This window comes from Silurus meridionalis, chromosome 25 (assembly GCF_014805685.1).
Source record: "Silurus meridionalis isolate SWU-2019-XX chromosome 25, ASM1480568v1, whole genome shotgun sequence".
NCBI lineage: Eukaryota > Metazoa > Chordata > Actinopteri > Siluriformes > Siluridae > Silurus > Silurus meridionalis.
The window spans coordinates 3,350,325-3,375,638 of NC_060908.1; the positions used below are offsets into that span (position 1 = coordinate 3,350,325).

The 25,314-nt window shown below is 38.5% G+C and overlaps 1 protein-coding gene across 1 annotated transcript in view; it reads left to right on the top strand.

Moving 5' to 3' along the window:
* The window catches only part of trabd2a (TraB domain containing 2A), a 60,608-nt gene that overhangs the window by 10,593 nt on the left and 24,701 nt on the right, over positions 1-25,314 (top strand). Inside the window, exons 3-4 of the mRNA XM_046839918.1 lie at positions 16,204-16,350; positions 17,790-17,964. Of these exons, the coding sequence (XP_046695874.1) occupies positions 16,204-16,350; positions 17,790-17,964 (322 nt within the window). The remainder of the gene's footprint in view (positions 1-16,203; positions 16,351-17,789; positions 17,965-25,314) is intronic.

The following is a 25,314-nucleotide window of genomic DNA, read 5'->3' on the forward strand; positions in this document are numbered from 1 at the left end:
TGGGTGTTCCAGTGGTCAGTATATATCAAAAGTGCTCAAAGGAAGGAACAGTGGTGAACCCGGTGACAGGGTCATGGGCTCATTTAGGCTCGTTGATGCACGTGGGGGACGAAGGTTGACCCGTTTGGTCCGATCCAACAGACGAGCTCCTGTAGCTCAAATTGCTGGAGAAGTTCATGCTGTAAATACTTGTCAGAACTGTTTTAGAAAAGGGGGGCCAACACAATATTAGGCAGGTGGTCATAATGTTATGCCTGATTAGTGCATAAGTGTATTTATGTATGTATAAGTGTATGCGAGTATGGGTGTGTGTATGTATGTATGAGTGTTTAGGTCACTGTATGTGCTTTAAAAATAGGAACAAAGGACAAAAATGTCTTGGCAGCTTGCAAAAACAGCAAACGTTTTCTAGGTGCTGTGATTTATTAAAATTTACAGTATGAATTGATTTTTTCATATGTTGATTTCATTATAATTTTTTATAAATATAAAAAAAAAATTCACATTCTGACCAGAGATATGCCTGTAAATGCCCCTTCTCTGCTTTCTGGTTAATTGTGGTCAGTTGTTTTTGTTTCGATTCATGGATGTTCATGCTGTTAAATAAGCAGTGTCCTTTAAAAATAAATGATAGAAAAAAATATTTCCTAATGTGCCAGAAAAAACAGAAACCATTAAAAAAAAGCTGTTTCCTTGTTTTCACCGAAATTTATGTAATGTAAATTCCCTTCCTGAGTCGAAAAAAATGTCCGCAATAACCCCTACAGAAAAATTGTGATCTCACACCTTACTCTATTGAATAATCATGTCATGATGTATAAGCTGAGTGCAATTCCAGTAGCAGTGTGAGCTTTATAAACCCCATCATCCTGCCCCATTGTTCTTCCCCTGCAGTGAAACAACTGCTGAGAGACTCATTTGTGTCGACCCATAATGACTCTGCCCAATTACCAAGTGTGTGAGCTGTGCTCAGCACCAATTATAGCCCCTATTGTCCTCTCATTGGCAGGCACACATTGCTCTTTAACTTGCTAATGTATTAGTGCACTGCGAGCGTTAACAAAGTCTGGTGGGATTGTAACCTGTTGCCTTTGGCTCTCGCGAGCACTTTATTTTTTCTACACGGTCTAAGAAAACACTGGCCAACAAACACTCCAAGTTGAATTCGGTCTTATTGGTTACAAACTTTATTTCAATAATTATTTTGAATTAATCTGCCACCAAATTTCCACAGAAATGTGTCAGACAAGTCAAAATTTATTTGGCGTCCACTCACATACACTGTATGGAGTTTTCCAGCAATATGTGGTTCTTTACCAAACTGCTACCACAAACTTAGAGGCACACAATTGATTGTCTTTGCATGTGGTAGCATTAAATCTCTTTTTCACTTCAACTAGGAGACCAGAATTTCAGAATGACAATGCCCCTGTACACAAAGCCAGCTCCATGAAGATCTTGAGTGGCCTGCTATAGAGCTCTGACCCTCAACCCTATTGAACCCTCACCCTATTGAACACCTCCAACGCTGACTGCACCCCAGGCTTCCTCATATACATCAGTACCTGACTTTACTAACACCCCTGTGTATGAATGAATGAGCCCAATTATCCACAAGCACACTCCAAAATCCAGTGGAAGATCTTCCTAAAAGAAAAATGGATATATGGAGTGAGATGTTTAAAAAGCGCATACATCTTATGGTCAGGTGTCCATAAACTTTTGTCTATTTGTCTATAGTAGTCTAAACTATTAAAGGTTAAATAAGGCAGCACTTATTTATCACACATCTGCTTATCGTAATCTTGTAGCTCGTCTGGACAGTGCTCTTGTTTACGCTAATTATTTTTAAAATAGACACAATCGACAGGAACCTCAGAGACACCTCGCCTATTTTATATCTTAGATGACTTACCACCTCAAAAAAAAAAAATAAACCCTGACCTGAGTCTGTGTTTATTTTAGCACTCAATTACACAATGCTAATGAGGCCAAACTCACGTTATACTGTATAGATCAGCAGCTTCGCCGGATTTTGCTAAGTGTTTTCAGATACAAAATGGCCACCATTCTAGTATTTAATATGTAGATGCCTGGGTGTTTTATTTCATCACTCACTCAGCATTTAAACATGCAAATTAGTGCAAACTTGCCTTAGAGACTTTTAGCTCTTTTATACGATTTAGTACAGCGAACATGCAAGATCTAGCGCTTTCAGATTCAAAATGGCCGCTACTCTGGTTTTTAGCTTAGACTGTATGTAGTTTCTGGTAAATTGAGAAGTTCAAAACAACGAACTTATAGTTTTGAAAACTGTTTATATTTATTGTGCATAAAAAAACTAATGCTAATTTGGGTTGGAAACATTAACCATTTTAGCTGTGTTGTGCTAATGACAACAAAAAGCCGTTTTTAAAAAGCTTTGTTTTTCTTTGGCAGCATGTGTCACAAAGCTTGTAATTGAGCTATTTGTCACCACAGCATTTCTTAATGTCACAATTTGTCAAATGCTACTCAGAGAAAGTGTAGTCATGCTCCTGGATCTGGATTTGTCCAATTTATCTCCTGTATGTCTTTGGTAAGTGCACTTGTTTAGATTATAGGGTACTTCCTAGGCTTTTGATATACACTCCAGTGCCTTCAACTGCTACTAATAGAGCTAGAGAGAGACGGAGAGAGTGACAAAGAGACATAAAGAAAAAGTGAGGGAGAGTAAGAGAAAGAGGGATGACTCTTGGCATGCGTCTTGACTATAAACACCTGTCTCACTCGATGTGATTAATAGGACGAGGAGAGAAATACTCAGTGACAACAGACAGTGCTGACGACAGGGAAATAGAGGGACACACTTCTGTGTGTGTGTGTGTATGTGTGTGTGTGAGTGTGTGAGAGAGAGAGAGTCATAACTAAAGGGCAGCGAAAGGCAGATGGTAAATTCACACCTCGAGCTGTTCATTGCTGCCCTAATAGACTTCCTGACACAGATACAAACACAACACAAACACACACACACACACACACACACACACACACACACACACACACGGCCTGCTGTCTCACAAAAAGGTGAAAAACCTACAATTGTATTTGCTGTTTTAAGAACAGATTGTTTTATTATTTTGTGTTAATGTAACGATTTAATTTTTTTTCAAACCTAAGCAGTTTGTTAGCATTCTAGCTAACATTTTAGCTAACATTTAGCAATAACGGGACATTACGTATTGCAGCAGCAACAGAAAGTAAAACGTGAACTAAAGCGATGTACATTATAGAAGATATAGAGTATATAAAGAATAAACAGATACAGTGAGAGGGTGATGTGGTAGTGCAGTAAAGGTTTTTTTTGTGAGAACATTCTAAACATTGCTGATACACCAGCAGACACGAGGTGAATGAAACTGACAGTTAAGTGCAAACGTATCACATTGGATCTTGTGAGCAGGGTAACAGCAAAATAGCAAGTGGCAGTGAAGTGGCAGTGTGTATCGTTGTAAACAGTGGTTTGTTGGTCAAGTTCAGTTATTCAAGGACTGACTTACTGCGGTGTTGGAACCAATGACCTCCTGTAGCGCTCTTTTCTACAGCTGAGCTAAAATATATACATGCATCATCGTTTCTAACAAACAAATTATTATTACAATTAAAATGCAACACACATTTACTGATTGTTTTTTCATATCTTAATTGGTAGTGCGAATCTAAAATATAAATGTGAAAACAATATATTATTTATTTCTCGTGTGCCATTTAAACATGTGCAGAAACTGTTTATATACATACTAAGACACAAAACTTTATTCAATAAATCACTTTAGTTACAATTTTGTAGGTTTATTGTAGTTTATAAAAAGAAATCAAGAAAATCAAACTAGCATAAATATATTAGCACTGGGCCAATATAGTAAATTTGACATGTTTCACAACAAAATCTATGTATAATATTATCTGTTTGTGTTTGTATTTTTTTGTTGTTGTTTTTGTTTACTGGTACTTTACTCGTAAATATTCACTACTTGGATACTGTTGCTATGGAAAGTTCCTCATTTCAGAGCGTAAAATTATATATTGTCTGTTATAGCTTTTTGAATAAAATGTTTTTTTCACCCTGATTATTAAACCAATCTATATATTGAAACGTTTATTTTTGCTTTCCCTTGATTATTCGCTTAAATATTGTTATATACAATGAGCTATGAATGCACTTTTGAATCTTTGCAAAGTATTTTGAAAACCAACTGCTTATTGATGCCCAACTTTCTCTTTTCTCATAAACCTCAACCATCTGCAGGTTGCTTTTGCGGACACAAAAAGTTTCTATGTTATGTATTGGTCCATGTAGTTTGGACTATGATGCTTGCACCAATCAGAAGATCCCAACAAACCTTTGCAGCATATGACCTTTTCTGTATTTCTGCAAATATTTAAGGAAATTCCTAACAACCTGTATTTAAACCTTTATAAATGTTTAGTTCATTTGTAGGTCCAGCTATTACTTCAATATCAATAAAACGATCACAACTAAAAACGGTCTTAGCACTGACCTCAAATTCTGCACTATTATTATGTCATTGTGACCATCATTAATTGTGTGTGCGCTAGGAGCCGGTGTGCGCTAGGAGCCAAACACGACACAATACTCAAGTTTTTGGGTCAATTTCCACTTTTGTGGGATTGTGAGCTGTAGTTACAGTAACGTGACGCCTTCAGCGACTTCTTATCGAGTCTAAATCTAGTACATTCCTCCTGCGCCTGGGGTCCTTCCCCACAATGGTCTTGTCTACAGGGCCGAAAAAGCTCATGCAAGCGCACGGGGTCGCTTAAAAAAAAAAAACAGCCCCGTCGGAGCCCGTTTCACGCTGACAATTGCGTTTTTGAAGTCTCTCTGGACTTCGATCGCTTTCTCTCCGCTCAAACGCATGTAAAGTGAATCAAACAGGAGTGTGTGGGTTTCCAGTGCTCACCCGTCTGGCCTGGCCTGTGTTCTAACTGTGTGTGTGTGTGTGTGTGTGTGTGTGAGTCTCCCCTACCCCCTTTAGAACTCAGCACTCACTCACACACACACTCACACAAACACACACACACACACACACACACACATCCTCCCTCACCCTGCACTCCCCTCCCTACATTGTTTACTTTTTGTCCTGGCTCGGAGAGAATTCCACAAGCCCAGATGAAACGGCGGGTGTTTTCGGGGTCATTTACACCCGGGGTGTGTTTGTCTTTGGGGATGTTTTCTTTTTTCTTTTTTTTTTGTCCATGTGCCGAGCTCATAAAAAAACTGCAAAAACTCAGCGACAAGAAGCCCTCTGTTCTCTCACTCACACACACTCACTCACACACTCACACTTCTGCCGCTGCTACCTTTACCATACGCCTTTCCCTTACACACATTTTTCACATCATTTAAACAAGTGTGAGAACGTTTTGAATATATTTCCGTAACGCTCCTCCTGGATCTCCTCAGTTCCTGTGGACCTTCACAGCAACTTTTTTAAAGTATCATCAGAATTCATTGGCTAGCAAGGGTCTGGATAGATATGCCTGTGTGTGTGTGTGTGTGTGTGTGTGTGTGTGTGTGTGTGTGTGTGTGTGTGTGTCAGCCCTGTACTGTTGAGTGGTGTTAGCGGTTTGCTAGGCAGGCAGCACGGTGATGTCTACATTAGTTACGCAGTTGGCTGAGAAACCACCGAGGGCTGATCGTTTTACACCGCATGCACTTCTGCATCCGAGGGGGGACACTTGAAGAGGTTCCCCGCACATTTTTTCCAGTACCGAGATTTCTCTTTCTCTTTGATTTCTCTCCTCCGTGCATGCATTTTAGACACAAGGACGCGCCACGACAAGAAAATCCACAGCAGCTCAGGCCAGAAGATTAATGTCAGGTTTTATACCGACTGGAGCCGAATGTTCAGGAACGTTCAGGAATAACATTTGAAACTACGGTTTCACTAACAAATTTCATAAAAACGTTTTAAAACACATTATTGTATTATTCATTTTAAACGATAAATAAAACATTTATGTCCATTACGTCACATTTTCTGTACCATCACTTTCATCAATTACTGACTGCCGCAGTACATCCAATAATGTAAAGTTGAGTGCCCATATTACATTTTTGTAATTAATTACAGTGCAGCATACTGTTAATTTATTATTATTATTATTATTATTGCTAATTAAATCATTTTGTGTGTGATCACATTTTGTATTTGGTCAAATACTGTACACTATTATGTTTATAAAGTGACATAATGTGTAAATGAATTTACTAAGGTACCATAGGGGCTGCCAGGATGCGTCTTAGTTCCTGGGGACCACTGTATAGCTAATCAACTGTTTTAGCATTTAAGCTAGCTAGCAAGATGTTCCAAGCTTATGTTGTAAAATGACTTTTCAGCAGACAACCAATTCAATGAGATTTAACTTTGATCTAGCTGATGGTGTCTTTTTTGTGTTGTTCAGTTTTTTTTACTTATTTATTTTTTGCTTTTAATGTTTTAAAGTACCCCCATAATAATAGTCTGATGTTTCTATAAAAAAAAAAATAATAATACTTTTATAATATATTTATAATATTTTTTTTTTCGTTTTGACATAAAATACTTTTCTTTGATATGCTAGATTAAACGTGTACTAGATAAAAAAGCTAAAGGTTTATGCAAAATGTGGTATTATTGGTGTATATTACTGTTTTACTACTTTAGCTAGCATGGTGACATCAGCATGTACTTTGAAATCTTCAGAAGTTTAGTTGTTAGCAGTAGTTTAGTAGTAGATTAGCCATGTTAAGCTATGTTCAACATGAACAACACACAGTTTTCTGTACTGTTGTGTAAATGTTCCTAAATTTGCTTAGAACAAACTAATTTGGACTTCTAAAAAACTAAACAGAAAACAATTTAGCCACTTTAATCTGATTAGCCAGCTAATTAGCTGGCTAATTAATTTGATTTAGCCAGCATTATTATTTAGCCAGCTAAGTATCTATGTTTGCTGAAGTAATGCTAATATTGTTGGCCGAGCACTGTTTGTTTTGTCAATGCTGCACTACGATGATTGTGTAGGTACTTTATTATTATTATTTTTAGTTATTAAACTTCCTTTGCTGCTTCTGTGTCCATTCTGGACAAAAATGTAGGTCGGGGAAAAAGAACACTAGATGTTTTGTCAGTGACCAACACTTTCACACTGCTTTCCCACAATCCCATGGGTCTGGAATGCTGCAGTGTGATTGAGCGATGTGAGCTGGGAGAGGCTGCCATGCTTTTGTGTTTGATACTGATTTCCTCTGACAGGCTAAATATTTGGCCACGGCCAAGCATGAAGGTAAGCGAGACGCTTTACTGTAGGAGAGAGATGTAACAGAAAGGCCGTTTTGTGTGCAGGGATCTGTTTGAGTGTGCATGAGGGTGTATAGGTGCCGTGAGTGGGAGTGTGTTGAGGTTCAGTTGGATAAGTGGCAATGGCAGACTGAAAGCCACAGTTTGTACTCACTTAGCATAATACAACACTCTGAAGGGAGCTATTAGCTCACGTCGTTTCTACTGCGCTGAAGAGCACGTCAAACATGGATTCTGCGCACTAGCCAATTCAGCTTCTGGTGTGCTGACTGATCCTTCCTGTAATGATCTCACTTCCTCTCTTTATGATGGTTTGATTTAAGGTCACACCCACTTTTTACTTTCTGTATATTAGCCTGATATAAATAAATTGCTATCCTTTCAAGTTTTTGTTTTGTGACAAACGATCAGATTCAGAGTTTCAGTTTTGTTTAAACAGTTTGGCTTCAACTGAAAGCATACACAGTTAGCGTTAAGATATCATGCCTTTTTCGTTGGGACCAATCAGCATAAATACCACACATCCTCCTGAGGTTGAGACACACAATATCTCCTACTACCACTGCCTGTTATCAAGGCCACACCTCCTAATAAATCTGTCAGGCATCTAGGCCAAACATCCTGCTCAGATTTACAGGCATTAAGGCCATACCTCGTACTATGACTAATAAGCATCAAGGCCACACCCCCTAATAGGACTGACTGGGATCTAAGCCACCACACTACTCAGATTGATGGGTATTAAGGCGATACCTCTTACTACGACTGACAGGCATCTAGGCCACACCTCCTAATTGGACTGACAGGCATCAAGGCCACACCTCCTAATGGGATTGACAGGCATCAAGACCATACCTGTTAATATATCTAACAAGCATCAAGGCCGCACCTTCAAAAAGGACTGACAGGCATTAAGGTCACACCTCCCGCTCAGATTGACAGGTATTGAGGCCTACTATGACTGACTGCCATCAAGGCCACACCTCCTACTAGAATTAACAGGTGTCAGGGCCATGCATCCTACAAGATTTAGTGGGCTGAAAGCCATGCCTTCTACAAAGACTGACAGGCATGAAGGCCACCCCACCTTCTTAGACTGATGGGCATCAAAACCACACTTCCTACTAAAATTGACAAGCACAAAGGACATGCATTCTACAAGAATTGATTAACTAAAGGCCACACCTTTTACTCTTACTGACAGGCATAAAGGCCATGCCTCCTACTGGGCCTGTCAGAAAAATGCCACAACTCGTACAAAGACTGACAAACATAAAGGCCACACCTCCTTCACTGCTGTAACAGGCACAAAGGCAATGTCTTCTCTGATTGACAGGCACAAAAGGGTCACGCCTTCTACTGGGACTGCCAGGCACCAAGAAGTACAGAAGTCTGTTTAGTTTTCTCTTGGACAGATGTTGCGTTGGTTGCTATAGAACCAGACAAACCTCTGTGGATGAATCTGGCAAACTTAAGTAGTCAGAATGTTTATTTATCTGTGTGTGTGTGTGTGTGTGTGTGTGTGTGTGTGTGTATGTGTGTGTGTGTGTGTGTGTGTGTGTGTGTGTGTGTGTGTGTGTGTTTTAATTATGATAAGAGTGCATTAGTGCCCCTTAGCCAGTCTGTCTTAATTCCCCATACGAATTTTTACACAAATCATTTTTTTATACCTCATGTTCAGACATTATTTTGGCCCCAATGGCTTGCAAAAAAAAAAATGCTGCTTCATGACCTGTGGTAACTGCATGCTATGTGCCTCGCTAGCTTTTGACTTAGCCAATGTATATAATGTGGCTAAATCAATAAAAATATTGCTGTTAGCTTGTTTACTAGCAGTCACGTTGCAGGTTTGCTAAGTGCTAGCATACCCTAACCTGCAGTCATACAGTAGAAGCAGTGTTTCTGAGGTAATTTTGGAAAACATAGTCATAAAATAAAACATAGTTGAGTCGAATTGTTTCAAATTATACAGATTTATGCAAAACATGCGCTTTGTGGATATAAAAAATAACCTTATTTCTCAATAAACTTGCGATGTATGTTGAGGTTTGCTAACAACACTTCTACATCTTGAAGCTAACATTCCCTGATTTCTGAGAAGAAGTTTGCTAGGGCATAATGATGACTGGTAAGTGTGTGTGTGTGTGTGTGTGTGTGTGTGTGTGTGTGTGTGTGTGTGTGTGTGTGAGAGAGAGAGAGTGTGTGTCTGTGTACACTACTGCAGTAATCCAGGCAGCCTGGTGCCATCAGTGTTTTCCAGTGGAATGCACAGGTCAGCTCATGGAGGCAGGACCTGCAGAGTGTCTGGAGGATCAAAGCAGCCACTCCACAAAGATAGCAAACGCACACACCCGTCTGACCTACACTAGTGTGCTTGTGTGTGTGTGTGTGTGTGTGTGTGTGTGTGTGTGTGTGTGTGTGTGTGTGTGTGTGTGTTGTGTGTAAGCCAGGCTCCATCAGACACAGTGATGACAGCTCTGCCTTTTCAGGCCCTGAAGAGAAGCTGCTGTTGAAAGACTGAGTGCTCAGTGCACTTTATGAAACGATCGGATGCTTTCACTGCTTGCTCGATCTGCTGCTCTTTTAGCGTCGTAATAACAGATATAACTTACAAAGGTTCTTTCAAGCTAGCATTCTAGACGTTCACGCTACCGAGAGCAGCGTTTTGAGACTATCGGGGTTCTGGGTACAGTCCTGTAAAACAAGCTGACGTGTACATCTGTGGTTCATCCAGGTGCTGGTTTGAAACACACATTGTCCACTTAAAGCACATTTATGACTGACTTCTTTGCTGCTGTTGATGGCTTTTGTGGATACCCAGAAGATCTTTCCAAAAACAGTTCAATTCTCAACACATGGATACTGTAGATGTGTACCTAAGAACCACCGCTCTATTCATATCTTCTTAACATATTTCTCCTCATTGATCTTCTTAACTCCTGTACTGTTTGACATGTAGGTCTCATGCTGGTTTAGAAGAATAAACTGATTTGCAATCACACTATCTGGGGTCAGGCAGAACAGGATTAGGATTAGTAATTTTTTTGGGTCAAGTTCGTAGATTTAAGATTTTCCTGATCACGAGTCGTCCCTCGTTGATGTTCTTCCGCTTTGGAAGCACTAGTGCTGCCCAGAACACCTCGAATGACCAGTTGACGGTCAAGCGTCTGTCATATCAAATGTCTCTGTGGCAGATTTGCACAGTTTGACACAGAATTTCACGTTTGCTTTTTGTTCCAAATTGCTGTCCATGAAGAAATTTCAGAACTTGCACGTGGTCAGAATAGCACCAGTTAGTTACACAGTCTAGAATTTTTTCTAGACTGCCAGAGAAACATGCTTGAGCTCTGAATCTTAAATCTCCACACACTAATTAGATTCTACCTCATTTGTGTGCCAAAGATAATCAATTGAGATGCGTCTGAGAACTGCGTTGTACACCAGAGGTTACATCCTGGACAACTAACTAACCCTGGGTCATCCATCTTTTTAGATCTTAATCCTTGGACAAGAGGATGGAGATGGTTAACACGCTGGTGTCTCGGCTTTCTGTCTGCTGCTTGGGTGGGATTGTGGATCTTGGCTTCTAGGCTAACCTTGGATGAGCATGAGTGCTGGTTGTCAAGAAACATTTGACGCAAAGCATTTTTTTCCTCACAGTTAAAGAAAACAGCAGTCATGCCCTTTATGGAGGATGACCAGATGTAGATCGACAGATTTTTGATCAGAACTTGATTAGAGCTAATGTGTAAATATTGGGCCAAATGTTTGGAGAAAGAGGTTTGTGAGTAAAATGAGTATAAACATTAGTACAGGAGTGTGAAACTGTCCGTCAGCCATCAGGATGCCAATGCAAGTCAAGGAAAACAATACGAAGCTACAAATCTGCAGGTTATGCTAATTTGTGTAACTAGCTATTGTGCCAGTAAAAGGTCACTACTGTAAAATGTAGAAGGTTTCGAACAACTTAAATATTTGCCTCTATAACTAACACCCTGGCAGACCCCCAGCCTGTAAAACACTCCTTTCTCACCCAAGTTAATCATTAACCCGTACTATCACATAATGTGTATAATAAATAACCGAAGCCATTAACAGCAGGCTCTCTCTCTGTCTCTCTCTCTGTCTTTCCCTTTCTCTCTTCCCTTGTTCTTTTATCCTCATAGGTCTGGTTCAAATTAGCCCATACCTTAGTGTCTCTCTCTCTCTTTCTCTTTCTCTCTTTCCTGAGCAGGCGGCGAATCTCGGGCGCCCGCTTTTCCGCTTAAAAACTTAAGCGCTCGCATTTTTTGTATTTTATTGCAAATAAGAAACGTTCATGACATTATGTTTCACGATCCGTTTTCCGTGATCTTTTGTGGCGACCACAAAAAATTCGGCGTCGGGCTTCGGGCGGGGAAATCCTGGTGCGGATGATGTCACTGGCGTTGCGTGCATGAGCCTTTTCCTTGCTTGTTTGCATTCCTGACTGGTGGAACGGTTGATGTCATGAGAGGGGGTGAGGGCGGGGTTGGGGTAAATTCATGCCATTTAAGTGAGTTAAACAAGTCCACGGATGTGTGATGCGTTTAATAAGAAAGAAGTCGGTGTCTGAAGGGCTGCAGCAATCGGCCGTCACCACAATAATGCCTGCGTATTCGTTTTTCTGTGACGACAATCTGGTCTGAGATAAGACTATGGTTCAACTGAGCATGAGCGAAAAATCTGAGTAAGGGAAGGTGTGACCCTGAGCAAACCACACACCATGAACCTCTACCATTAAGATGTCTGCCACTCGAGCCGTCTCTTTCTGTATCTGAGAAGGATGGCGTGTCTATTAAAGTGGCTTTGTGATCGCTCAAACGATGAAGTCTTGAGTTTCTCGGATAACAATCGATACCTTTTCGTCCGTGCCTCCACTTAAGTGAAACGGAGAGGTGGAACTCTTTATTTGGTTTAGGTGCTTGGCCAAGTATTTAATTCAGTTTAATTCACTTTACTTCTATTGCGCCTTTCACCACAGGTCATCGTCTCAAAGCAGTTTTACAGAATGTAAGAATTATAGAACAAAATTCACTTATATTCAAATGGATGTGTATTTATACCCGATGAACAAACCTGGGGCGACATGGGCACTGAAAATCTCCCTTAGATGATATGAGGAAAATACTAGGGCTTGGACCCCCAACTTTTTGATCAGTAACCCACAGCCTTAACCTCTGAGCTTATTACAATGACATCCTGCTTCTGTCATTCATGAGAGCATCACTGAGACGTTTCAAGGCAGTTTATCGGTATATGTGGAAATTCTGTTTCAGCAGATTTGAAATTGAAAGTATCTGGAAGGATCGCATTTGGTTTACAACCAAAGATTTTAGAATCCAACAATCATTACAAAACTTGATTCTTTATTATATACAAGTTTTTTTTTTTATCACAAATACAGATTACTGCCCCCTTCTGGTAGAGAGTTCTTACTTCTCAAGCAACCAAATCAATTAACCGAAATGTCTTGGCCATTCTCTGTTGATTTTGCCACACCTCTGACTCACAGATTGTGACTGGAAATTGAATATTAAAAAAATTATATCACTCTCAATTCCTGCTTCTGTCATGTGATAGTCAGGATTAAATCAGAATCAAATGTTTCTCAGAAAAAGTCCTGCCTGTAGATCTTTTATTATTTTATGAAATCGGTTTTCTTTGCTTTGTTCTTATATTGTTTTTGTTTGTGAAGGCACTTGAGAGGAAAAAAAGTGAGTTTTATTTGCTTGCGTCCTCACTTGTTTGTTTTCTCTTGCCCTGGAGAAGTAGCAATTTTCATTACAAAGAATTATTGACTTCCATAGAACCACCGCTCTTTGATATATGGTTCTACTAGTGTTTATATATGTGTGTGTGTGTGGGTGTGCGTGTGTGTGTGTGTGTGTGTGTGTGTGTGCGCTTAAACGAACCCATCGAGGCAGATCACAGCGAGAATATGTAATTCACTCAGTCTGAAGTCTCTTCTTCTCCTTCTCGCCTTTCTCACTCCCACACACTTTTCCTTTCTTTCGCTACTCCTTCATTTTCTAAGAGAGCACCCCCCCACACACACATACACACCCATCCCTCCTTTTCCCCACCCGTGATTTAAGATGCTGAAAGGGGGCTCGGCCCCAGAGCAGATGGGAAAAGTTTTTTCTGTGGCCGGTGGGGTGGCGATAGGCTAATTTGAGTGGCATAAAGCCGGCCCTCTTTCAAATGCAGAGCAGGGCGCTTTGATGAGCGAGGGATGAAAGTGACGAGAGAGGAGAGCACGACTGGAGGGGGAGAGCTGGCTCTTTGTCCCGGATGAGAAGGCATCTGCCGCCCTCTGGCCCGGACGAGACCCTGAAACAATGGCCGCCAGGACCAGAGAGTGTCATCACACGACATGAAAAGAGTCCTTCCGCAAGAGAGAGCGTGTGTGAGAGAGTGAGAGAGCGCAGGGAACTCTCTTAAATTTATGTCGAAGCTGAAAGCTTCTCCACAGAGCGGCGTGGGGGTGGGGGGTGCGGGGTGGCGTTTGTGAGGTCGGCTGGCGGCGTGATTGATTTTTCCCCGTTGAGAAACAAATAAACTTGTTATTTGGTTGAAGGGATCGCTATTGAGAGCGATCTTAAGAGAATGGTGTGTGTGTGTGTGTGTGTGTGTGTGTGTGTGTGTGTGTGTGTGTGTAATCAGAGGCTGCTTGCACATTGCTGGGCCAGTGGGTAAACACAGGCGAATTTCATGGTGAGACAAGAGCGAACTCCTGAAACAGGACCAACAAAAAGAAGAGAAGTAGAACTAATTGAAAGAAAACCAGCACGCTGCCTTTGATCTCAGAGAAGACTCCCTGATGTTAGCACTTTGTTTTTTGGAAACAGAGAAAGAGAGAGAAAGAGAGAGAGGACAGGAGTGGAGAGGGGGGGAAAGCTTTTGTTCCTTGGTTAAGCTTGGATCGAGAAAAGAAAGTGCGAGAAATGAATACTGTTTAAATCTTAGGTCATTCCTTTGCGTAAATACGAAAGGCCGTGGACAAAATAGCGAACGTTCATTGTTGGCGGTTTTTCTGCAGTCAGCACGACACGACAGTCGAGACACGTTGCGTAATCTGACGTGGGGATTATTAATACAGTGTAAAAAAAATTCACGAGTTGCGCTCATAGAACTAAAAACACATTGCATCATTAAAACAACACGTGGACACCATATTCATTACGCATAAGAATCACACTTTTACAGTTTCGAGTTGCAGAGTACATTTACATTTACCTCTATGGCATTTGGAAGACTTTTTCGGAGCGACTTACATTTCACTGCATTCATACAACTGAGCAGCGGAGTGGTTTAGGGTCTTGCTCAGGGGTCCAGGAGTGGGAGTTTAATGAGGCTGGGATTTCAGCCTTCTGATCCAAGATGGGAAGTGACAAAGTACAAATACTTCGTTACTGTACTTAAGTAGATTTTTCTGGTGTCAGCACATTACTTCACTATTTATTGTTTCCTTTCACTCATACATTTTTTGACACAAATATCTGTATTTTCTACTTCTTACCTTTTCAAACCAGACTTATTACTTTAGTTTGAATCTATTTGATGACACCATCAATATTTTTTCATCTCATTGCGCTCCATTTTCAACCTACCACTGGTGTATCATTTCCTGGCTATCACGCACCACAGACGTAGACTAGCCTACGCACCTAACAACCAGCAAGGCAGAAGGCAAAAGAAGTCTGCCTAACGTGGATCTGACAGAGGAAGTCAGCGATGTAAACATTACTGAGAATATAGTGTTTTTTCAGCCTGAATACATTCATTAGATAACAAAATTCTAAATTCTTTTGTATTAATATATTAATATGATGTGAGGTCCAGTTACCAGCGTGACACTAAAACAGGTAGTAGTAATGGCTACTTTTTACTAAAGTAAAAACCAAACTTCTTTATCGTGGGTAAAAAAGTATAGTCAGCACTTTTACTTTAACCAGAGTCTTTCAAATCATGAGTATCTGTACTTCTATTTGAGTGAAGGATGTGTGCACTTTTGCGACCTCTGGCCTTGACCACTAAGCTACCACTCCCCTGAGAGGATACCAGTGTACCAATACCATCTCTGTTTTTACTTTATCCTGATTATTGTTTTTCAACAACCATCTTGTAATAAGGACACCTACGAGCTCCTGACATCTCCGGTTCCAGCAGCGTTCTGGCATCAGAACCGAACCAATTTTGTTGACCGAGAACCAGATGCTTGGGCTTGGAAAGTGCTCATCAGTGGAAAAGGGGTTATGAGAGACATATTGTAGTATTTTACGATGGAATCTTCTTTATTGGTCACTAGTGCTCGAGTGCTATAAACACCTGTACGATGATTTAGAGAGACGATTTTTCCATTTATATGATGTTTGGTCATTAATTCCTCCACAAGATTCTTATGAGAGGCTGTATCTCAGTGGTTAAGGCATTGGACAATGGACTTGAGAAGGCAACAAGTTTAAATCCCAGTATTACCAAGCTGCCACTGCAGGGCCTTTGGCAAGGAAAAACAAGAATGCAAGAAATTTCTACTTTCCATGATCCTTAAGAAATGTAGATAATACAGATTCATGTTAAACAGGTGACTTTTGGAATATTGCATTTGTTTAATTGGGGGAAGGTGTGAGAAAATCCGAAAGCAAACATTGAAATATTTTTTTAATAATCTGTAATAAACAACTCATGGACGTTTGTGCAAAGCAAATGTAAGAATGTTGTGCAGACTTTTGTAAATGTGGGACACAAACAGCTCCCTAATTATGGAATCACCGCCTAATGGATTGCTTTCTGTGATGTAGTCTCCTAATTTATTTCTTCTTCACGTCTGTTGTAGGTCATTTTCGCCCTTAATCAGACGCTGCTTCAGCAGGAGAGTCTGCGGGCCGGAAGTCTGCAGGTCCCCTACACCACTGAGGATCTCATTAAGCACTATAACTGTGGTGATCTTAACTCCATCATATTCAACCATGACACTTCACAGGTACACACACACACAGAATTCACTACACACTGCAATAATATAATCATATAAATATAAGACATAAATGCATGATTTAAGAAGATACAGTGTAGAAACTAGTCAAATTATCTGCCAGTAAAGTATAATTACACTTGGTAAGATTTCATTAGCATTAAAACACTTATTTCAAGCTGATTGACTGAAGTTAATTAGTTGATTTAACAAACTTAAAACAAGCTTGTTAATTAGTTTATTTAACAGTTTGCTTTTCTTTTTCGTGTGCAAAGATCTTAAACCCAGAGCTAATAAACAAGAGAATTCCTCTTAATTTAAGAATCATCACTATGTATTCTGTCTTGAAATACGACAAAGCATTAAACTAAAAACACGATAAGTATTAAAATCAAGCCCACACATACAAATCTAGTTTTATTTATCAAATGCACATTCATACAGATTACGACATTAGTGAATTGATGACTTATTACGACTGTCCAACATGTAAATTGAAATAGAATAAACAAAAATATAAAGTATAAAAAGTATAGTAAAAGTATAAACTATCTAAACTATAAAAAAAGCTATAAACTCAACTAAACTATAGAAATATATATATATATATATATTAGGGCTCTTAATAAATTTTAATTCGACCATTTAAAATGAAATAAAGTAAATGATTGTCATGAGTTACTCGTGATTATTCGCAACTTTTTTATCTTTTCTAAATTTCACTAAAATTTATACTTTTCAAGTTTTTAATACTCTTATCAACATGGGCATGGACAAATATGGATGCTTGATTTAAATATATGTTTATTATTAGTAAAACCAAACTCAACATAGAGCTTGATGACAAAATATTCTTGGAAATGTTTCAAAGTAATTCTTATTAAATATTGAGGTGTTTTAAACTACGTAAATTATAAAGACACCAAACTGAATTTTTGCTATGTTTCTGCACGGACGGTTTTCATTGCTGGATTTGTGCATCATGGTGGATTTTGGTGCTTTATTTGAGACTTGATAATTAATTTTTTATTTTTTACCGGGGTTATTTATATATATATATATATATATATATATATATATATATATATATATGCCCTTGTTTCTAGATTCTTTTCACAATAAAGTGTTTAGGTGAACCCTGCACAAACGCTTGGTCACAATATTTGTAATAAAAATTGTCAAGCAGAAATGCGTGCTGCATTAATTGCTAAATAGAAAAAAATAAGAAAATAAAATCTTAAAACAATCATAATTTTACACAATTTGCTCTCGTCTAATGTTATAAAAGAAGATCAAAAAGATTTTTATGGCTGGAAATAAGATGTAATTCTTGACTAGATGAGGAATTTGCAGTGCAAACGATCAGCACACAAACAGCTACCAAAAGACTGCAAAATGAGCCCACAGTTGGAACCATTTCTTGATTTTTTGGAGGGGTTTTATTTCAGATGCCCAACTTCAACAACGTCACTCTGCCTCCTAGCGAACAGATCACGGCTCAGGAGATCGACAGCTACTTCCGTCAGGAGCTCATCTACAAGCGCAATGAGCGAATGGGCACGAGGGTCAAAGCTCTGCTAGAGGAGCATCCCGACAAGAGCTTTTTCTTCGCCTTCGGAGCAGGTCTGTTCCCGATTTACCATTTCTGCTTCTTCAAAATCCACTCTCTCTTTTGTAATGTAGATTATTTTCTTTAGTGATTCGAAGATGCCATTTAATGGGGTTTAACATCATGTTACTCTTGAGAAGTTTGTCAAACCGCAATGGCGAAATTGTGTTTGGGATTAGGTCCATAGGGAGCCTGGTTTTGTTCCGAACCAACATGAACAGAACAATCCATTCACAATATATTCCCCTAGCTCTCATACCCGGTTCAATTAGAGGTCACCTGTAGATCATCAGCAGCTCCAGAGCAAGAGTTACATGAAACAAGCCCCAAATCTGATTATGGCTACTTAGAGCAAATGACTTAAATTCTTTTCATTTTAAGTGGCGCACTCGTGCATGTGGGTGAGAGAGGGCTTAGCGTACCGGCGTTTAACTCAAAACGACTGCGATCTGTTATTGAACCGCTACAGACAGCTAGTGAGGGAATAATAAACGGTAAAGTCGCTCCCTATGACCAGGTCCTGAGGGCGTGAGTTTAACACAGCCGACTTATAGACTCCAGCGATCTGTTTATTGCCATATCATTGGCTTCGTTTAACGCCAAACTGGAAACAGGGGGAGTTTATAAAACCCAGGAAGTGTGTGAACTTTGGAGAGTTCATGAGGGCAATGTGGAGAGGACTGAAGTGGGATGGAGGAGACTAGAATCTTGGAAAAAACAATTATTTGCCAGCCAACACTTTTGAAAGGGTACATTTAGAACCCAAATGGGTTTCTTATGGTTACTACAGGGAATCCTTAACAACCATATAAACCATATAGTGTTTTTCTAGCAGGTCGATCCCTGTAGGAAGGTAGGAACCCTTAAGTGTTCAAAGAACCTTTGAGAAACCTTATGCTTCATTGCAGAGTTGCAGAGTGTAAAAGGCCACAGTTTCAAAGTTTACATTAGGTGTTACACTCCAGCTCAAGCAGAGTATGACTTCACTCTTCCTGCTAAAGATACTGTATGAATGCTCATTTAACAGAGCTCTTCATACTCCCTGAGAGGAAGATGAAGCTATTTGAGTATGTTTTGAGAACTGAATTGGCTGAAGTAAATAGCACATATTGGACATCCAATTCCTACAAAAAAAAAATCCTAGCGATAATGAAAATTTAAAAGTACCATTCATTCTTACTTCATCTCCCAATGATGGTTGTGGACCAACAAGGTTTTAGCATATAAGCAAGATCTGGTAGCCTGACCTTCCAAACCTTTTGGCTTTTCTCAGTAAATTTCCGTAAACACTTTGTTTTTGGAAAGATAGGACAAAAACCTTTGATCCAAGGATTGGACTTCATTGGCCAGTTGTCAGGGTATAAGACAATATTTTAATTTAAATACAGAATTGTAATGTTGACCGACTTGATTGAAATAACTAGGACAGGTTAAAACTCACAGTTGCCAAATACAAGCTGATTCTTCAAACTTGGGTTTTGGTAGATGATGGATCATCTAAATGCTAAATATGTACCAAGCTGCTGAGTCAGATCGATGGTAAATCTTTACTTTATAAGTAAAACAGTTGCTTATAAGGAAGGGACTTGACTGAACTACGAACCAGGTTAGTAGTCTGGCTTTGCCGCCGATTTTTTTGCTTTTTTTGGACTGACTGGATGGAGTTTTGAATGGACATCTGCTACCAACATCCAGGAGAAACATGCCTTAAAATAAAGTTACATTTTAAAGCAATTGCTTGAAATGGAAAATCATTTGCCAAGAATTAAATCATGGGCAAGTCCTTGTGATCTGCAAATTATTATAAAATCAAAGCAAAATTCTGTTGTTTTTTTACCCGCTGGACTTTCCCTCTTTTAAAATTCAACCACCCATCCTGCCTAGACTTTTCCCAACGAAGCATCTATTTACCTCTGCAAAAAAATGTGATAAGATAAGACGGAAAAACCCCACAAGACGGAGCCGTGTTTACACGTTCCAGGTGTAAGACAATGTGGAACGCATGGCTGACGATGTTAGCGGTTCAGATTCCATCATAACGAAGCACTACTCAGTGGGTTAGATTGCTGATTAGAAAGACCTGCAAGGAATCTGACCAAGGAGTCTAGAATATCACCCTCCAAAGCTGTGTACATAAGGCTGACAAACGCTGGGTTCGTCGAAATGAATCTTGTCATGCGGAGCATATTGTTAGCACCTCTTTACCGAGACAATTAGAGCTCTTTGTTTCATTACTTGGGTTGTTGACACCCCGGGGGGGGGGGATTGATAAGAACATTGGCAAGTCCAAACATGATCGGTCTTTAACCGCAAGGTCTGAGATATCATTCCATTTGTCGATGTTGATTACTTGTTACAGTTTTTCTCAGTTGCTTCGGAGCATTTCTCAAATCATCCTTAATATTTGCCAACCAGTAAGTGCATTACTTAAAACAGTTTGTACAATCAGCACAACACACTGGATTTCTTGCAAAAGCCTGTACTTTTTTCAAAATCCGTTCATCTCTCAAAAGTTAGTATTTGTGTCAATGAACATCTCAATGCCATCAGAATAACAAGTCCTTTTGTCATTGTTCACAAACAAGATCGTCACAATGTTCAGTCACATTTTTCAATATGACGGCGCACGGTTTCAGTATTTCATGATGTAAACAACGGTTTGAATTACAATTATATATAATCTATGAATTTCAACAGTACAAATGTTTTTATTTGATTTATATTGATGGCAGCAGACCGGAGAGGATTTACACTTTTACTGTACTGTAATAGTGTCTGTTTGTTTCTTGGTTGTTCATCCGTTTTCAGAAATTGTAATTCTTAATATGCACACACATTGAAGGTTTACAAGATTCACCTTTGACCTGTTTTAGAGAGCTAGTTGACCCTTCTGATCTGATGCCGTACACCTACATTAGCGAAATGAAAGATTGTTTTGGGGGTTTAAACGATTCAGGTGAAACCAGTATAATATATTTCGATCAACATGACATAAACAACTGATAACAAGCAGACAATTATACACAATCAAGTAAAATAATGTCCAAAAGCATTCGCAATTTGATCAATGCAACACGAAATGCTTTTACGATGTGCACAAGGGACTACATGATGTGGAGGTTGTACAAGTAATTTTGAGAAATCCGTTTCTGATCTCAGTAACGCTTCAAAGCAGCCGAGAAAAACTGTAAACACAAAGCAGGAATAACTCCTATGACCCAAAATGTGTGAATGTTTAGTTTACTGTATTGATGAGGAATTGTCTGGGAGGATTGTGAAACACTAAACTGGTACTTTCTAAGCCGATTTTCAGTGTTATACCCAAATTTGGAGCCATTCTGAGACATCATGCGAGATGTAAAATGACATGGAATGAAAACAGACGCAAAAGAAAGTTTAGTGGTGTTTGAAGAAAGGATTACCTGACCTGTAGATGACTTCTCAAGCAATCAGACTGGCCCTTTCAGCCAGAAATGCGCTGATTACTGAGATAATGTGATTAGTAATAGGCAGATAGGCAAATACATTGCTAGTTAATACACAACAAGCGACCAATGGAATAGAGACGGAGTTGAAAATGAGGAAAAATGTGATAGACAAAGAGGGGAACGGGGTGAAAAGGTTCAATTTATGTGTATTTTCTCAGTGGCTTTGGAGAATCTCTTGAATCACACTTAATATGTGCAAAAAATAAGTACATTTCTCAAAACAATTACTTTTCTCAAAATCATTAGTTCATCCCTCAAAAGTAAATATTTGTGTCAATGAACGTCTCATTAACATCAAAATAACACGTCATTTTGTTATCGTCCACAAACAATTCGTCACAACGTTCAGTCATGTTTTTTTATATGACGGCGCACGGTTTCAGGGCTTCCGGATGTAAACTACGGTTTGGATTACAGTGACTGTTACAATGACAATTACAAAGCTGAATTTCTTCTGTTTGGCATCTATGAATTTCAACAGCACAAATGTACACATTACTGTATGTGGGATATTGATTGTAAGACACCAGACAGGATTCCCACTTTTACTGTAGTGTACTAGTGTTCGTTCACTTCCTGTTTTGTTTTTTTTTTAATCCATTTTCAGAAATTGTACTTGTGTTTTGCCAATCAAAGAAAGAACCTGTTTAGAGAACTATTCATTGGTCGATCTTGATGCCGTTCACTCGCATTAATGACATCCAAGATTCATCTGCACAATTCATCAGTTCAAGACACATTTACAAAAAAAAGTCATAATATATATAACATAGTATTTTATACTTTATAGTTATACTTTCAATTTTTTTTCCAACATAATTTCATACTTGGATTTTCGTTTTCATTCAATTTTGTTGGAAATGTTGGAAAGTCCTAAAAATCATGTCACTACATGTTGTACTCTGTATGAATGTGTATGTGACAAAAATATATATTTTTTTATTTGATTTAATTTGATTTGATTTGATTTGATTAGCAGCTTAAAATCTTAAAATGGGATTCAAACCCCATGGCTTGAGATGAGTTTAAACTACTTTGGATCCACAATCAGATACCAGAAATCCTGATACCGTTAGAACCAGGTAGCCAGATTTTGTATTATTATTATTATTATTATTATTATTATTATTATTATTATTATTATTATTATTAACCCAGATTTACTGTCTGGACAAATTCAGAAATCTTTAAGTGGTTCATAGTCTACAGATTTCCAAATATTGATTCTATGCCAATTGTATATATGGTTTTCATATCGGTGGTACAAGTGACTCACTGGTACAAGTACCCATTTGTGTGTGTGTGTGTGAGCAGTCTGCTGAGCTACAGGAAGTGTGAGAGTGAAAGCAGAGACAGGGCTAATAGGGCAGTCCCTAACAAGGACTCTGTTTCATGGCCTGGTCCTGGGGGGTTTGCTTTACAAGGTTCTGAGTGCAGCGAGGTGAGGGAAATGATCTCAACCCCAATCACCCGAAGCCATGCAACCTGACCTTCTCCCGAGTCTAACGTTGATGTTGAACGGTCTTGTACGATAAGTCAAACCAATAGGTCGTATTAGCAGTCAGACTTTTGCATCCAATGAACTCAGAAGTTTGCATTTAATCAGAGGAACTCAGAGATTTGAAACTTATCCAAAAAATGACTTTACCAACTTGTCAAACAACTTTGTAATTAATTTGATTGATACAGAATTTTGGCAGATAATAAAAATTAATCCAGAACTTTCCGAATTAAATCAGGAATTTCCCAAAATGCCCCCCAAAAATCATACCTGACCAACAAAATCCTCTCCTCACAGACATTGTCAGGTTCTGACATGCACTAACCCACGGTCCAACCTCTATTTTCAGCATGTCCTGTTTACCCCAAACAAATGTTTATGGCACTATAAATATTCCGAAATGCGGTTCCATGAAATATGGTGTTTGTTTGCTACTCTGAGCTATTTACGCACCAAGGAATTTCTCTCACGCTTCATTCTGAAGATAGTCAACAGAAAACCCAAACCAGGGTGGTCATTTTCTCCTTCAGTCACTTTTTTCTGTCTCACCATCCTCTACTGCAGGAATGTATGGAATGTCGGTGAAATTAGTATGGATTGATGTTGCAGTTATGCAGAGGTGGACCTAAAGCAGGCTGAGGGACGGGTTATAGGTCACAGCCCCAGTTTTATCGAGGGAGATGGAAGGTAATGTTGCAGAAGGACCCAGACGTGTACTTGGACTGGGATCAAGCCAGAACCTTTAGCAATTTTTCATCTGAAAGTGTGCTTGAAGTGGGCTTGGACATCCAAATGCTGTTGATCAGAGGTCCCCAACTACTGGGAAAGTACTGGACGCATAACTGGTTGTGGAAGAGTTGTTACTGGGTCGCAAGAACATTCTGGGGGAAAATATCTATATAATGTTATAATGTTAATGGACAGTTTAAATTTTTTTAAAACAATTTTAAATAAAATGCCTGCTTGGTTTAATTAATGAAATAAAATATATAAAAATAAAATATAATCAATCAAATTCATTCCAAAACACTTTTTAATTATATTGATTAAATTGAGTAATCGATTAAATAGCCACAAATTTAATTGTTAAAAAAAAAAATGGAAAAATGTTATCAAATAGTTTACATTTGTTAGACCCCATTTGGGTAATACAGGGGTGTTTATAAGTGTGTGTGTGTGTGTGTGTGTGTGTGTGTGTGTGTGTGTGTGTGTGTGTGTGTGTGTTTAGTTTCAGTATACTTTAACAAATATCTGCATTTAAGAAGCACACAAGATATTTTAAATATTTAAATATTATGTATTTATTTATTCAGTATATTTATTTATAAATGAATAGTTTCTTGCATCATTCATTCATTCATTCATTCATTCATTCATTCATTCACTCCCTCCATATGTGGAATTGTGAGGAATTTCTCCTTTTAATACAAATTTTTGGAGTTGTTCTTAAAACGCAAAAGAATCCATATCGCTAGACTGTACGTAAAAACGTTGGCAATGACAGGAAGTCATCGCTTTTGCACATGCACAAAACAAAATGTTTTTTACATATTTTATATATATATATATATATATATATATATATATATATATATATATATATATATATATATATATATATATTAGGGCTGTCAGTTGATTAAAATAATTAATCGTGATTAATCACATGCTTGTCATGAATTAATTTGAGATTAATCGCAACTTAACCACACATTTTTATCTGTTCTTAATGTACCTTAAATGAATACTTTTTAAGTTTTTAATACTCTAATCAACATGGGCGTTAACAAATATAGATGCTTTATGCAAATCAACTTAGAGCAGGAAGACAAAATATTCTTGTAAATGTTTTAAAGTAATTATGATGTTTTACATTTCGTAAATCATCAGAACACAAAACGGAATTTTTGCGGAGTAAAGAAAGGACTTAGTAAATAAATGTGTATTTGCATTTAAGGTTTTAATTTCAACTCTTTCATATATATTTATTTATATTTTTACAGAAATAGAACAGAAATGCACGCTGCATTAATTGTGTGTTTAAAAATCACGTGTTTATTTTCCATTTATTCCGAAAGCCCTTAATATAAAATAATTTATAATATGTTTTTATATATACATATATACAACCCCCGATACACACCCCACTAGATGGTTAACAGGAATATTTTCAAACCGAACCTAGGCTGTTTCATTACACAATGTTGTGAGACTCCTCAACAACTACTCAAATGTAAATAAAAGTGACAAACTTACAGCACCCTAATCATAAATCACCAACAAATTTCTGATATATTTCGTTCCTCAACAACACTCAAAACATCGTTAGATATGGCACTGCTTTGTGCCGCAGCTTTAGAAGAATTCAGGCCTAA